Consider the following 15,371-nt stretch of genomic DNA (forward strand, 5'->3'; position numbering starts at 1 on the left):
ATAAAGACCACAAAATATAAGATACAAGAAATTAGGGCTTTTAGACAGTCACTGTCCCTTGCTGTATTTGTGAGGACAACGGAGGGCACACTGAGGCACAGAGTATATCGCAAGCCTACACATACAGACAGGTATCTGCACTCCAATCCTACCACCACCCAGCGCAGAACAACTCGATCATCCGTTCTTAGGCAATCCGTGCCCAGCGCCTAAGTGATGCTCAAAACAAAACACCTGAGCTTAAAAGGCTATGCATGATGTTTCTAGCCAATGGTTACAGCCATAAGTCGATCCACATAGCCTTTTCAACGAACACAAGAAAGCGAGATAAGCAAGAAATAGATAAACTGCAGCCAACAGTGCACTTACCTTACATGAAAAATGTTACCTTCACGAGGTTGGGGTGCAGCCTGTCTTCTACAGTAGTCGCAGGATCCAGGACGTGCTAGGCTCCACTAAGGACAAGGTGGATGCTTTACACACAGCAGGCATGTACAAGGCAGAATGCGAATGCGGAGAGGCATACATTGGCGAGACTGGCAGGCCAATAGCAATCCGCATTCGGGAACATGAGTGTTATATTCGTCTAGGGCAACACAACAAATTTGCTGTGGCAGAACATCAGCAAGACTGCAGAAAAAAGTAAAATTCAGCGAAGCCTGTGTGTAGGTCAAGCAGGCGGTTATGACAAAATGCAAAATCAGAGAGGCCATCGAAATACTTAAACATCCTAATAACATGAATAGACAGGATGGACTCAGGCTTGCCCCATCTTGGCTGCCAGCAATCAGAGCCCAGCAGACCGCACTGTCAACACGAGGCACGAGCACTACCGGTGAGTAACTGCTGCCGTGCAGCCGACATCCAGCATTTGGTAAACAGCAACCAACTTCTCATTTGACGGTGACCACCAATCGTGGCACATACCACAAGAGCCAATAGACAACGGAGGTTACATTCTCCCTCCTCTGCGATAACCAATTAAAATAAAGTTCTCTCTCCTCCTCCTTTAAGTGACCAATGAAACGAAGTATCTTTTAAAATTATGACCTAATGGCATGCGCAGTGAACAGTAAAAACGAAATATAGGGAACACCGCATAGCTATAATACACCAGTAGACCCAGAAGAAGGCCGCTGCAACTCTGGCCGAAACGTTGGTTTTTCTCCAGCAGCAGTAGTTTTATACATTATGATGCAGTATCATACCCAGAAAACTTCTATGTTTCACTGTTCCTCCAAACCCTTGTCATGTCTGACAGAATTACAATGCCATTACTCTCTTCTCTTTGAGCTTTAATCTATTTTCCAGATTCGTCTTTAGTTCCCTTTACTTCTTGCTCTTAAAAGGAGTACTCTAGAGCATTGGTCCCTTACCTAGCCTACATTTGTCGTGAATCTCTAATCCAGCAAAAAGTCTCCAGTGACTGGTAAAAAGTGCAAGTGACGATGGTGTGTAAGAATGGTAAAAGAATGGTCCCACAAAATTAAAAACCAATATCGCTAACTTTGCTTTGTTGCAGAATCTTTGAACACATTCTCAGTTCAAATACAGTAACTTCCTTGAGACTGGGGATAAGCTACAACCCTGTTTCACTCCCTCCTCAACTAATGCCTCCCCTCTACATCCTAAGACTCTTATTACGGCAGTATAGTTGCAGTACATGTTATAGACAACCACCCACACTCTGCATTTTATGCCTGCTAGTATCATAATTTCAAAGAGAGTGCCAGTAATCCAATCAATATCATCAAAAGTTTTTATTGAACTTTAATAGACTACTGAAAATTATTGTTGAATTATGAGCTCTGAGCTCTGTGATAAGCTTTGCGATAAAATAAATAACTGAGGATGCTGGACTGTAAATGTTAAAACTATAGTGGACTACTCAGTGAGGAATGGAGAGATGGATATTGGGAGCTACAATAAGAGACAGAAAATGAAACAAAAAAGGGACCAGAGAATATACTGAAGTGGAAGAGATAGTTACGACTGCAGTGAAAATGAAATCACAGTGCGAAGACCGAGACAATGTCTTTACAGAAGGTATCTAGATGACATGCAAGAACAACATGGTTGCATAAAGCTAAAGAACATAATGTACAGAAAATGTACAGGAGAGTTTTATTTGGCAGTTGAAGTCAAATGGATTATTATTATTATTATTCTTTCTTTTCTCAGACATTATTATTATTATTATTATTATTATTTGATCATAAAGAATCATTCATATCTAATCTAGATTGCAAATCACAGTGTAAATAAAATAGCATAAAAAACAGCAGCTCAACAGTACACATTTTAGATTTTTTAGCAGAAGAAAAATGCACAGCATGGTAGGTAGATCGAACAGTCAGAATACTGTCTATTCTCACATATGTTGTTATATCTTGGTCTTCTTCTTCATATCATTCTTCTTTAAAAGTTGCATTCTTCTTAGTTTGGGAAAAATGGGAAATGTACTACTGTAATGCAGTGAGCCAGTAGATTCATATCAACTGCTTTAGGACATCGTTGATCCAGAGCATTTTCAAACAGGACCCCACATGTCTGATGTTGGCATGGTTGAATGTTTTAAAATTCCTTTGCCTAGGAGTCAAAACCTCAAAGAATGCAGTCAGAAAACCCAGTTTGTTGAGATGAACTTTGGAATGCTGGCAGTTGTTCAGTTCATACATATGACAAAGCTAGGCCTGCTAGGGATGACGAGTGTCGACAGTATAGTGAGCTCACGTGTTTGCTAACAAATAAAGTTATCATTTTTAAGAGTGATTGGCCAATCCTATTTCACATCAGAAATTAACTGGAAGTCATCTCAGGGAATCATCTTTACCTTAAAAAATGCTATGATTTGCTTGTTTTCAACAACACAGAGGTGTTAGTAATGCTCACCCATCCAGCTGCAAGTAAATCATGTGCATCACAATCCATATATATTCCCTGATGTTCATATCTTTCTGAATGTACGATGAGCAGTGCACTAACAAAATGCTCATAGGGACATAGTGAGGTTCTGATTCTAAATCTAGCTGTAACATCAGTCTGGTGAATCATTTTGCTCTCAAAGAGCCCAAATATTAACCAATATTATGCAAATGTAAGGTATCAGACTTGCATTCATGAAGTATCAGCTTCAGCTAGTTGTTGCTGCATGTTTTTTCTGTTGTTTTTTTTAATTTTTAAAAAAACTGCTTAAGACACATCCTGAGGAAGATATTTCAACAAAGGAACTATTTATTTTTCTTTCCTCACTGGGGGTAGCATTCTGATTGTAATCACTGATTCATCATGGGACATGTAAATTGAGGCATTTTTCAAACACAAAAAATTCACTACTCAAATAACAAACATGCATGTGATCTCTCTCTCTCTCTCTCTCTCTCTCTCTCTCTCTTCTCTCTCTCATGGCGTTCCTACAGGTTTCACCACATCCCACATATTTGTCACCACCGATTTCTACAGGCTTCCTCAGATTCTTCTATTTCTCATTTCCCCATGGTTTCCTATACCCCACCTAACCAGGCAACTTTTGGTCTTCCTCTTCTCCTTCTTGCCTGAGGATGGTATATCAAGATCTTCTTAGGTCATCTGTCATTTCCATTGTTTGCATTGTATGTCCATACAAGGCGAGCTGCTGTTCTTCTATTCTGTCTGATATGCTTTCTTGAGTCTGGTTTATTTTCCTTATTGTTATACTTCTTAGATGTTCTTGACAAGTTATCCTACATGATGTTTTCAGGTAGTCCAGTTCTACAGATCTCCATTTGTTTTACATGAACTATGAAATGAAAATTCATGGTTTTAACATAAAAAATGTTCTTCGGCCACTCCCATTTTATGAAACACTGCTTAAAGTCTTTGTTGAATTGCTGGTTACATAAAAACGTAATTTTTGAGCTTCACTAAAGCAATGTGATTAAAGATTATTGCTGAATAATCAATGAAATTTAATTTTTGCTAGTATCTCCTCTGAAAGTAATCATGTTTCCTATGCAGTATATGATAAAAGCTAATAAAGTGTTCTTATATTGAAGAACAGACATTATTTTCCTCTCTCTGGAACTACGGGTCGTTCAATAAGTTATGTCCCACATTTTTTTAAAAAAAAAGCCATTAAAATACACAGACAAATTTCCTCGTCGGTGCTTCACATTTGATGTTTGTTCTGTGTGCCGGTGAAGTTTCAAACCATTCTGGCAGATGGCACAGCTGTAGTAAGTGTCAAAATGGCGTCTACATATGACTCATGTTACAAGCAGTGTGCTGTTACTGAATTCTTGTGTGCAGTGTGTGGTGATATGGTGATGCTGCAATTCCTAGGAGTATGGTTAGGTCATGGGTTATGAAAGTTACAGTCTCAGGAAATGCAGAAAAAAGAGCACCATGATCAGCCATACTCAGGACGCCCTGTCACAGCCACTGCTGTCGACATGCTGAATTGTGCGGATGCCATTCTTCTTGCTTAAAGATTCTGTACAGAGAACACACTTTGAAGATGATGAGAGTGTTAGTTATCCTGTGGAAACATGGCTACGCCAGCAGGATAAGAACTTTTACCAGCAGGGAATACATGCTCTTCCACAGCACTGGCATACGGCCATAGAATTTGATGGAAACTATTTGGAAAACTAGGACATGGACAAGACATGATGATGTATATTGTCACCAAATTCTGACTCATAACAATAAATATGTTCTGAGAAAACAAATGTGGGGCATTGCTTATTGAACAGCCCTCGTATAGTGGTTGCCTCTCTCGGGAAGGAGATATGTAGAATCATAAAGTTTACAAAGATAATAGCTGAGGATGTAACCGTATTGCACAATAGGTGCCAAAAATAATACACTGAAGCACAGAAAGAAACTGGTATAGTCATGCGTATTCAAATATAGGGATATGAAACAGGCAGAATACAGCAATGCGATCAGCAATGCCTATATAGGACAACAAGTGACTGGTGCAGTTGTTAGATTGGTTACTGCTGCTACAATGGCAGGTTAACAAGATTTAAGTGAGTTTGAACATGGTGTTAAAATCGGCGCATGAGCGATGGGATACAGCACCTCCAAGGTAGCGATGAAGTGTGGATTTCCCCCATATGACCATTTCATCAGTATACCATGAATATCAGGAATCTGGTAAAACATCAAATCTCTGACATCACTGCGGCTGGAAAAAAATTCTGCAAGAATGGCACCGACGATGACTGAAGAGAATCATTCAACATGTCAGAAGTGCAATCCTTCCACAAATTGCTGCAGGTTTCAATGCTGGGCCATCTAGAAGTGTCAGCGTGTGAACTATTCAATGAAACATCATCAATATGGCCTTTTGGAGCTGAAGGCCTACTCGGGTACCCTTGATGACTGCAGAACGCAAAGCTTTATACCTTGTCTGGGCCCGTCAACACCAACATTGGACTGTTGATGACTGGAAACGTTTCCTGCTCAGACGAGTCTTGTTTCAAATTGTATTGAGCAAATGGACATGTATGTGTATGAAGACCTCACGAATCAGGCAGGCATTTCCTTTGGCTCTTCAGTGTAAATAACTAGGCACTTGAATGATTGGATGAAAATCTGTCCATTGTCATGAAGTGCTTGAAACCACTGTCTTAGTAGTTTGCTACAGAGGTGTAGATACAACAGATTTTTCCAAAATAGTTTAGTCTGGTAAATATTAACAGTTAATCATATAGTTCCTATTGCTGTTAAGATGGCCAAGATAAACTGTCTCTGTGAATGAAATGCCATCAAGGTATAGCATATTGTTCACCTATTGACCTAGAAAATGCATAGTTACTGTAATATAAAATATTTTATTCATTTCATTTGGACTAATGCAATGGTAGTAATTGCTTTCTTTGGTTCCAGCTATTCTAGGGAAAGTGCTGGAGCGTGAGACAGTGGAAGATTGGGTGAAGTTCTCTCTGAGCATCCAGTCTGTGTACAAACGTGCAAGGGAGTCACGTCTGCGTAGAGGCAATACCTATCTCTGGGTTCACATGAAAGACCTGGCATGCAAATGTCCCAAAGTCAAAACCAACAAGTAGGTTTCTTTAAACTTAATTTTGTCATGTATGTGTGCTTGCATTGAGAGCATCGCGAGCAGAGTAATATAAATTAAGGTAATTTAAGACCACTGAATCATTGGATTTTAATAAGTAATGTATATTTAAGTAGCAGTGTTGCTTTGTCCCTCAAATAGGTATGAAGCACAATTACCAAACAAGTTTAACATGCAAAGTGTGACTTCTATTGTATTGTATTGTGTGGAACTGGGGACCTAGAAACAACAGAGGCTTTGTCCCCGCTGTAGCCCTCAGTGGTCCACAACAGGCTACAGCAATCCACTCACCCCACCATCACCCCACACTGAACCCAGGGTTATTGTGTGGTTCAGCCCCGGGAGCCAAACTGCATAATAATCCTGGGTTCAGTGTGGGGCGACGGAAGGGTGAAGTGGGTTGCGGTAGTCGTCGTGGGGTTGTGGACCACTGTGGCTGCACTGGGGTCAGAGCCTCTCCATCGTTTCTAGGTCCCCGGTTAACATACAATACAATCTTGTGTACAACTGTTTATAGAAGGTGATTAGTACGTGTGGGCATAGGGGTAGGGTCATATTTATACTGCTATTAATAATAATAATAATAATAATAATAATAATAATATAAGCAGCAGCAGCAGCAGCAGTAGTAATTATGTCAATGGCTTGTGCCAGTGGTGGCATTGGTGATGATATCCCGTGTCGTGTCGTACTCAAACAACACCAAGGGGACTGCAGATCTAAACATCTTTCCTCTGTCACTGGTGATCACCATCAGCAGGATCACACTCCGTAACTCCATCACACACAGTGAATAGTTTTACACACCATTACCTGTTTTCTGAAAAAAAGGGGCATTTGTCTTTAACCTTTTTGACTTTTTTGTCATTTTCTGTGAGTTAATGTGGAGGAAGACTTTCTTAATTGGTATTTTCATTACTGCTATCATGATGTTGTACTGTATGTCTTACACAGTCAATCTTTCTAGTCTCAGGAGATTAATATGTATGAAACTAAGTCAGAAACTTGATAACCCATTACAAATATTGGATAAATTTAGGATTTTGTTCCTTTACAGGTCCTACTTGATTCTTGGTAAAGAACGTGAAGGTGACCAACCTGGTCTGACCATAGGACGGCGCTCTATTGTCATAGAATGGAAAGATGAATGGCACAGGCGAATGAGACGCTTCCAGCATCGAGCACGCAAATGTGACTGAAACCTGTAGAGGCAACTCCACATCTTGTGACAAAGGATCATTCACTTACAGATTCTGCAATAATAACATGTGACAGAAATAACACTACAGCATATTCTTAGCAGCTGCTGTGTGTTTTTCTGCTCATGCATGGCCATATTGCTTTTTACATTACAAGATTTTAAGAAAGGTATCGTGAGTAAGGTGCTACCTATTTTTGGTTACCAACTGCTGAATCCCAGAATTCTCATAATTACGTTTTTATGTAACAGAGGTACAAGAAGTCAGTATTAGACTGTCATATATATAAACAGTAACATATCAAACTGAATGGTAAGTCAGCATAAGAAGCAAAACTAATAACATATTCTCAAAAATCAGGCTATTCATAGTAAAAAAGGTTTCCTCTGGTAACACCAGTGAAAATATATGTTAAGCTAGTAGTTCAAAATGTATCATTCACCGGATTCTTAAGTCCAAATCTAATAAGCTAATGACATATCTCAGATCTGCGAGTGAAATCCTGCAAGTGCAACAAGTGTTAGTGGAAGAAGAAAGTTACCAGAATCTTGTGAGAATTGTAGACTGCAGGAATAAAGCAGAAAAGAAAGTGGGGAGTGTGGCAAGTTCATGATTGTACAGAAAAGTATTAGCCAAACCACGATAATGGTGGCATTATTTAATTGAATGTCTTTTGCATTAGTAACTGTATATTAAGAACAAATTTACAATATTAGAACTTTTCATATTAGATAATTTTTATTAATTTATTATTAAATGAATTTCCTTTGTTAAAGCCCATAATATAATGAGCAAGATCTGTATAAGATGCAATTAGTGTTTAGACAAAGTGAGAAGTGATTTACTGCTTGTAGCTGCAAATCTGCAGATGTTTCAGAAATTCATGTTTAATTCTTTTTGAAATAAACAAAGAACAGTGAGAATAGTTGCTTTATTGTGGGAAGAGAAAACCTGTTATGTTTCACTCTGAAATACATACAGGGAAGTCATAAACGGCAAAGTAAGGAAAAAAAAACTGCTTTCTACATGAGTGACTTGTTGAGTCTTAAACAGAATGCCATCCAAAAACCATAAAAGAAACAAACAAGCTGATAGTTATGAGTACTACATTAATTTCTAGAATTCTATTTGATCATCTGTATTATTTTTGTGATTATCTCCTTGACTGTTGTTGCAATGGATTTGGCATGTGCTCAGGACTGTGTGTAAAGGGCAGTTGCCCTTGTCCTACGAACTGCTAAATCAGTACTATAATCAACTGTATCAGAATTTGTTTGTATAGTCTCAGTGTCCAATTTAACAAAATTTTAAAAATAATCATTACTTAATGTATCAGAGTTTGTGGACAAATTCCAGTCTTTAGACAAGGTTTTCATTTTCTAGTATACTGTTTAAGTTTTATGACTTTATTAGAAAGTCCACTTGATCTTTGTGGTTTAAGAAAGAACTTGTAATTAAGGCAAACACATTTGAGAGAGCTTTTAGCTACATTGTAATTTGATCACCCTTTCTTTTGCAATTAAATTAGAAAATTTACTTTTGGGAAAATATAGGTTCATTCAACTTGTTTATTGCAATTTCTTTTGCCTTTAAGCAATCTGACTGAACAGCCACATTAGATTTACATTTGTCTAGCTTGTGTTCAATGTTCATATCTGACAAGAACTATGGAGCAAAAGCTACTTGAAATGAACTTCACTAACTGAAACCCAGTTGTCAGTTTTGCACAGGTTTGATAAAGTGAAGTCTGCCAATGCACTTAGTTCATAGACCAATGATTTTTGACTATTATTTAAATAAAAATATTTATATCATATTTGTAATTTTACACAAACTTTTTTATGTGCTAGCACAACTTGTACAGTATTAATGTAAAGCTATCATGTGCCATAACACAGTGTTGTAGGTATGTGTCAGTAAGTTCCTAAAATTGTGTTGCTATAACTAAGTACTTTTGTGCACTTCATCTTAAAATCTGAATTGCAGAATTTTTTGTGTTCTGGTATCAAGAAAGTTTCACTGATGGATACACATGAATGCGGGTCAAAAATCGGTAGAACATGTATATCAAACTGTTTCAAACATTTAAATTCCATTAGTCTGGTTCACAGACCAGGGGCATCACACAGTATTGTCTGTCACCATATCTCATACTCGCATTCACAGTCTGATTGGTCAATAACTGCACAATTAAATAAATTTAAAATGAATCCTGAGTAGAACACAAGCAATGGAATGAGTGAATACAAGTGTGTGTGTGTGTGTGTGTGTGTGTGTGTGTGTGTGTGTGTGTGCACGCGCACACACACTTCTTTGAGACAGTGAGTGACTGGTTCCCTTAACTCATTCCATTGTTTAAAATATTATCTGAAGTACTTAAATGCATCATTGTTGGAACACAATGAATTAATAAATTAATAACTGAAAGCCAGCATTCACTATAACATTGCACTGTTTCTTATGGAAAGGCATAAATGAACAAAAGTGCTGCATTTGTTCATTTTGCACCTCATAGAATGTCACATGAAGATGCAGGTCTTACAAAATTACAGGACATGTTGACATTGCACACACATGGTTTTGTGGACAAGATACTTAATGTGAGCTATTTTAAAAAATGTTTGTCACATTGTCCAATAGTTCTTATGTTCATTTGCAATGTATACTGACAAAGAGAGGTACCCAGTGATGCGATCGACTTTTGAAACTATTTATACGGTGTTCTAGGTTAAGATCCCAGGTATTGCCTACTGCAGTCATTCACAATCGTACGCCCTAGTTTGCAAGTAATTGGCAAAAAAAAAAAAAAACATCACACCACACAACAGTACGTAATGCAACTTTTTTAATGCTGTTGAGATTAACATAAAATTCTGAATTTCTTTCTTGTCAATTAATCACAAGCGAGGGCCCACTAAGTTGAGTAGCTGCAGTATGTGATACCTGGGATCTTAACTGACATCACCTTAGAGACAGTTTCAAGAAGTTGACCGCTTGTGACCTTTCCTTGTAAGAAATAGGACACTACTTATGTGATTATTAATCTGTATCAACAAATAATTGCAATCACAAAGACACTAATCTTTGCCAACAGTGTATTTCATATTTCAATGTCACATTTGATCTCATTTCTTACCTTCCAGGAAGTGTGACTTCTGTTAAGGCAATTAAACAACATGGAACACTGGAATAAGTAATAATGTATGAGGTATTACACACAAGTGCAGCACGTCACACTCATTTAGTATTAATTGTATGAGTATCGTATTGAAAAAGAATTTATATGGGGCACTTTTTTGTTCTTTGCATATTGAGCTACACACATGTAATGAATGAAAAATAAGGGCTGTGTGACTAGGAGAGTGCTCATCAAATATTATGCAGTAAAGTCTATTTCATTATTGGAAGCACCTGAAACATGTTTGTCTCTAATCTGTCACCTGATTTGTTAGAAATCAACCAAACGACAGAAATTTACAAGATTTTGTTTAATTTCAAAGGGCTTCCTTCTCTACAATCAAACCAATTACTGTTGGATCACAACTGCAATAAAGTACATTCAGTGTTGAAAAATCATTACTACAGCGAATCATGCAAATCTTGCATTCATTTCAGGTTATTAATATGTAATGTCTCCTTGATAATTCTAGTATGTTATTTTCAGCTGTAGTGATTATGTTCAGCGTGACAATAGTAAAACATTCTGTAACATACACATTTTTGAAGCTTAGGCTAACTTATTCCACTGTGGCAAGCAACTGATACACATTACTATAATCACACACAGTACAACAAATGGCAAGTTTTTTGCCAGTTCACTGGCTTAATAAACTTTTGGCTCATTTCATCACAACATGAAATGAGATTAACCCATTAATGACTACATGCTTTATGTTAAGTTTCAAACTTCAGTACTGGTAACATTGAGCAGTGTGTCCAGTAATTGCTGTATACAATTAATTACTGTTGATATTGCACTTGTTGGTTTTATTTCACTGTGCAACAGCAATGAATCCCATTACAGTTGCTTATTTTATGCTCGTGCCATACGCTGTGCAATGTTATGAGAACTACGGTAACAGAATAATTTTTTCAATAAATTTTTTCTGCCTCTCTCAGGTGTGTGCATGTGCATTTGTGTGTGTGTGTGCGTACCTGCATGTGTGTGTGTGTGTGTTTTGCACCTTTCTTCCAACCGACATAGCCCCATGACATCTCTCTCATCATCACCAACATCTGAATGTAGTTATCAATTTGGATACCATGTACTTAGACCACAGGTGCTTATAATTGACAGTAATAGAATGTACACATGAAAGTTGTATCACTAGAAGATTCTTAATAGTGGTAATAATACTTTTTAATAAATTCTAATTTATGAGCTCAACTCTGCTGGAGCAAACGAATTTAAACTGAAGGCTGATTAAGTTCTGTTATTTGGCACTAATTACTGTTGAATAGCACTCTGTAAGAGGATACAAAAAAACAATATGGTATGCTTAATATAAGAGGATATTTGTACTTCAATTTTGTGCTTCTAACTGGTACATGTTGTAGCAGTATATAGAATATAAATATGTATATTATGCGTATACAAAGTGCATGTTGCTAACAATATAAATGTTATCAATTTAAAAACCTGTTTACGTGGAGTAATTTAAATACCTCCAAAATGTTTGTAGTAAAGTAGGTGAATACAAAATAAAGTGAATGCTGTAAATTTATGCATGATTTCTGTAACTTTGTACCATATACTGATTTAGTGCAGAGGATTCTTCTTGTAAATTGTTTATTTATCCCCCTCAAAACCCCTAAATTTATGTACAAAATGTATTTAAGTAAAATATAAAATTTAAATGGTTTGATTCTTTATTAACAAAACATGTTATGAAGAAAAGGGAAGACAGGATAAGAAAACTATGCACCTCATTGTACTCATATCATATGAAGAGTGGAAATGGGAAGCATTCTCAGTGCCATTTTTGTCAAAGATGTATTTACAGTGCTGTTGTGTTATCAGTACTCTGAAACATTTTCTCTGTGATCTGACAATTGGAATGAGTCTATGGACATGCAACAAATAATCATTATTAGATGGTGCATGGTCGTTGTTCTGAGCAGTGCTTCCCTTTGGGGTTCCAAATACCATTTGTCAACATCTCCTTGACTTAGCCTGGGGTGGTTTGAAGAGACAACACACAAGTTTTTGGTGTGTGGGCACAGGTTTTTGAGATGCGACAGAGATTTTGCAATTATAGAGAAATAAGAAAGGTAAGCATAGCCATTGTTCTGCAAGATTTACATAAGATTGTTGAGTCAGCTAGGAATCCATTCCATGTAATTCCAATGCATATGACTGACTTCTTGGATTCTAAAGATTCTACTGAAACATTGTCAATGCAAATATATAAGATCTCGAAATGCAATACGATCATTCAACTCAAACAGCTATTTAATATCCTCACTCTGAAACAGCAGACCCTCTCTAGAACAGCTCCGACCCAAGTCCCAATAGGTCCCTCCTCCTCTTCTCTCAAACTATCCTGTTAACATATTTCATGAGTTCCTCACTCCAATCACTGCCTCTCAGTCCTTCCCGAAAAATACCAGTGAAACCCCTAAATCTGAGTCAAACTGAGTCTAGCTATTCTGCTCCACAGAATTACAGAAGGGGCCTGAGTAATTGCTACACCAAATGATCTATTTGGTTTCTTCCACCTAGTAACAGTTTCCCTGAGCTCCAAAGATGGAAGCATATCCTCCAACATGTCCTTGTATCCCAACATACTACTACTAGACTTCATCTCCGTTAACACCCCACCCCTCCCCTCCTTTTTCATTATATAACATACAGAGTGGTCGAAAACAGTCTAAAAAAATCTTGTAAAGGTGTTGCACAAGATGTTGTGGTGCTGCTTTTCAAACTGTTTCTGTCAACCCCATATATCTCACCTACTGTCTCTGATACCCTGCCTTCATCTTTGTCCTCGGCTGAAAACTACGATCTCCAGAATGCTGTTGAATCATTGTTGGAATTCTTGTATGGGGACACAAGTGTGAAGGAAAAGTAGTTATATGGCCATGCATTAAAACAAAAATAGCAACATTCCATTCTAAAAATGCAAGGGCTCAGTGTCTGAACTTATGGTTTGTTTTCTTAACAGGTAAAATTTTTACCATGAAAATATGAAATGCCAATGTCTTTAATTCAGGAATTTTCATAATACGATACATATCTAGATTAACTTTTCTGCTTCAAATGACCATTTCATTATCTTTCTAAAATATGGAGAGTTCTTCTAAGGCACCTCAAACATCTCATACCAGCAGAAAACAGACTGTATTCAATTAAAGGAAAATGACAGATGTGTAATCAGTTCATAATGTACAATACTTGATATTCGACAATCACTGTAGAAAGTGTACGGTCTACATTCCTATAGTCTGCCCAATGTGGGAAACAATATATTGTTCTCATAATCACCGACATATCTTCATCCATGGCTGTCACCCTCTCACCCACCTCCAGAATCTCGGCACTTATTCTCAAATCAACTTCATCTGGACATTCCTTCTCAATCCTATGGTCACTACAACCAGCTCAGCATTGAAAAAATTCTTTTCTACTGAGCCATGCATGTCACACCTGCAGTGGGAAATAAGCTTATGTCACTGACAGTTTTTACAGTCAGACTATACACTGCTCAATTAGCCCATACACAAACATTCTGCTCTCCTGCCCCCACCCCCGCAATGTCCAGTGTTTTCTTTTTGTAATCCAGGTAACACATCTTTACTGTTTACCAACCAGTGACCAGTACTGCTCATAATGTCCATTATCATTCAGGCATTCAAAATTCTATTACATCCTTAATCAGGGCTTTGACAACTTCTTGGTACGCTTTGACTTTATAAATGTCATATTACAATCCTATTCTGGGCCCCAAAAACAGTATTCTTCAAACAACCAACCAAACAAACAATATCCTTGTCCAGGCAGTTTTTAACTCTACCCCATTAGGCATAGGGACATGTGAGCACCCATCAAATTGCCAGCACTCAGGTACATGTCATATAGGCTACATCCAGGTAGCCCTGTTCCACCACATTCTGTGTGTGTGCGAGCCACTTTGTCATCCCTGGCCACAGGCAGTTCACCACATCAGTACGATTATGTAGGCTACTGTTCAGTTCGCTTACTGCCCATGTGTGAGCTGTCTGCGCACCCCTCATTACGGACACATGAGCTGGAACAACATTCTCTAATCCATCTGTGGTCCCTATCATGCACCACACATGTCATTTAACTATTGGCAATGCCTATGAGAGACCTTCCCATGTGCCAACTACCACCACCTATAGCAATCCAGTTGCAAGTGTTTTCAGTCCAATAAGAGGTAGGGGCCATGTGTGAAAGCAGTCACATCATCATCTACCAACAATGTGAAACTATTGTGCAGCATTTAATGTATGTATGACTAGCTGTTTAGCTATGCAAAAACCACTGCATAACTACAAACTCTACTCAACTACCTGGTTGCCAAATGTGGTGCATACAACAATAACTTTCCCACTTCCCCTGAACGTCATTGTTGGAAGCTGTCCTTCCAACATGCTTTCTGTTCCTGTAGTCCCCATGATATAAACCTCTACTAGTCTGCATTCTTGGCCACTATCTCTCCCCCCATCCCAAAAGTTCTTTTCCATCTCTCTGACAACCACTCATATACAGTCCACCTTTTTTTCTATTTCATCAACAATATCTTATGCAAGCCACAGATGTTGTAGTCATTGGTCCAAAGATGGATAATTAACTTGCTTGTTCATACCCAAGTCATGTCTGCTAATTCTGTAACTGAGTACACCACTGTTTTGCTATAGTTGACCAACTGCATTATGTCCGCCTTGGTAGCTGCGGGGTCATTGCAGCAGGGTTTGATTCCCGGCCAGGTCGGAGACTTTCTCTGCTGAGGGGCTGGGTATTGTGTAGTCCATACCTTCATAGTGTCATAACTGACCCGAAAATCACCTGTGTCGCATGACACGTCTAAACTATGTAAATTCATATTAAGATATGGTTTGCTCCTAACGATGGTTTGTATTGT

General features: G+C 38.0%; 1 protein-coding gene across 1 annotated transcript in view; it reads left to right on the forward strand.

Moving 5' to 3' along the window:
* The window catches only part of LOC124787980 (netrin-3-like), a 433,009-nt gene extending 420,985 nt beyond the window's left edge, over nucleotides 1–12,024 (forward strand). Inside the window, exons 5-6 of the mRNA XM_047254997.1 lie at nucleotides 5,875–6,049; nucleotides 7,125–12,024. Of these exons, the coding sequence (XP_047110953.1) occupies nucleotides 5,875–6,049; nucleotides 7,125–7,266 (317 nt within the window). The 3' untranslated portion in view covers nucleotides 7,267–12,024. The remainder of the gene's footprint in view (nucleotides 1–5,874; nucleotides 6,050–7,124) is intronic.
* Nucleotides 12,025–15,371: the final 3,347 nt, after the last annotated feature.

The sequence above is a fragment of the Schistocerca piceifrons genome, chromosome 3 (assembly GCF_021461385.2).
Source record: "Schistocerca piceifrons isolate TAMUIC-IGC-003096 chromosome 3, iqSchPice1.1, whole genome shotgun sequence".
Taxonomy (NCBI): domain Eukaryota; kingdom Metazoa; phylum Arthropoda; class Insecta; order Orthoptera; family Acrididae; genus Schistocerca; species Schistocerca piceifrons.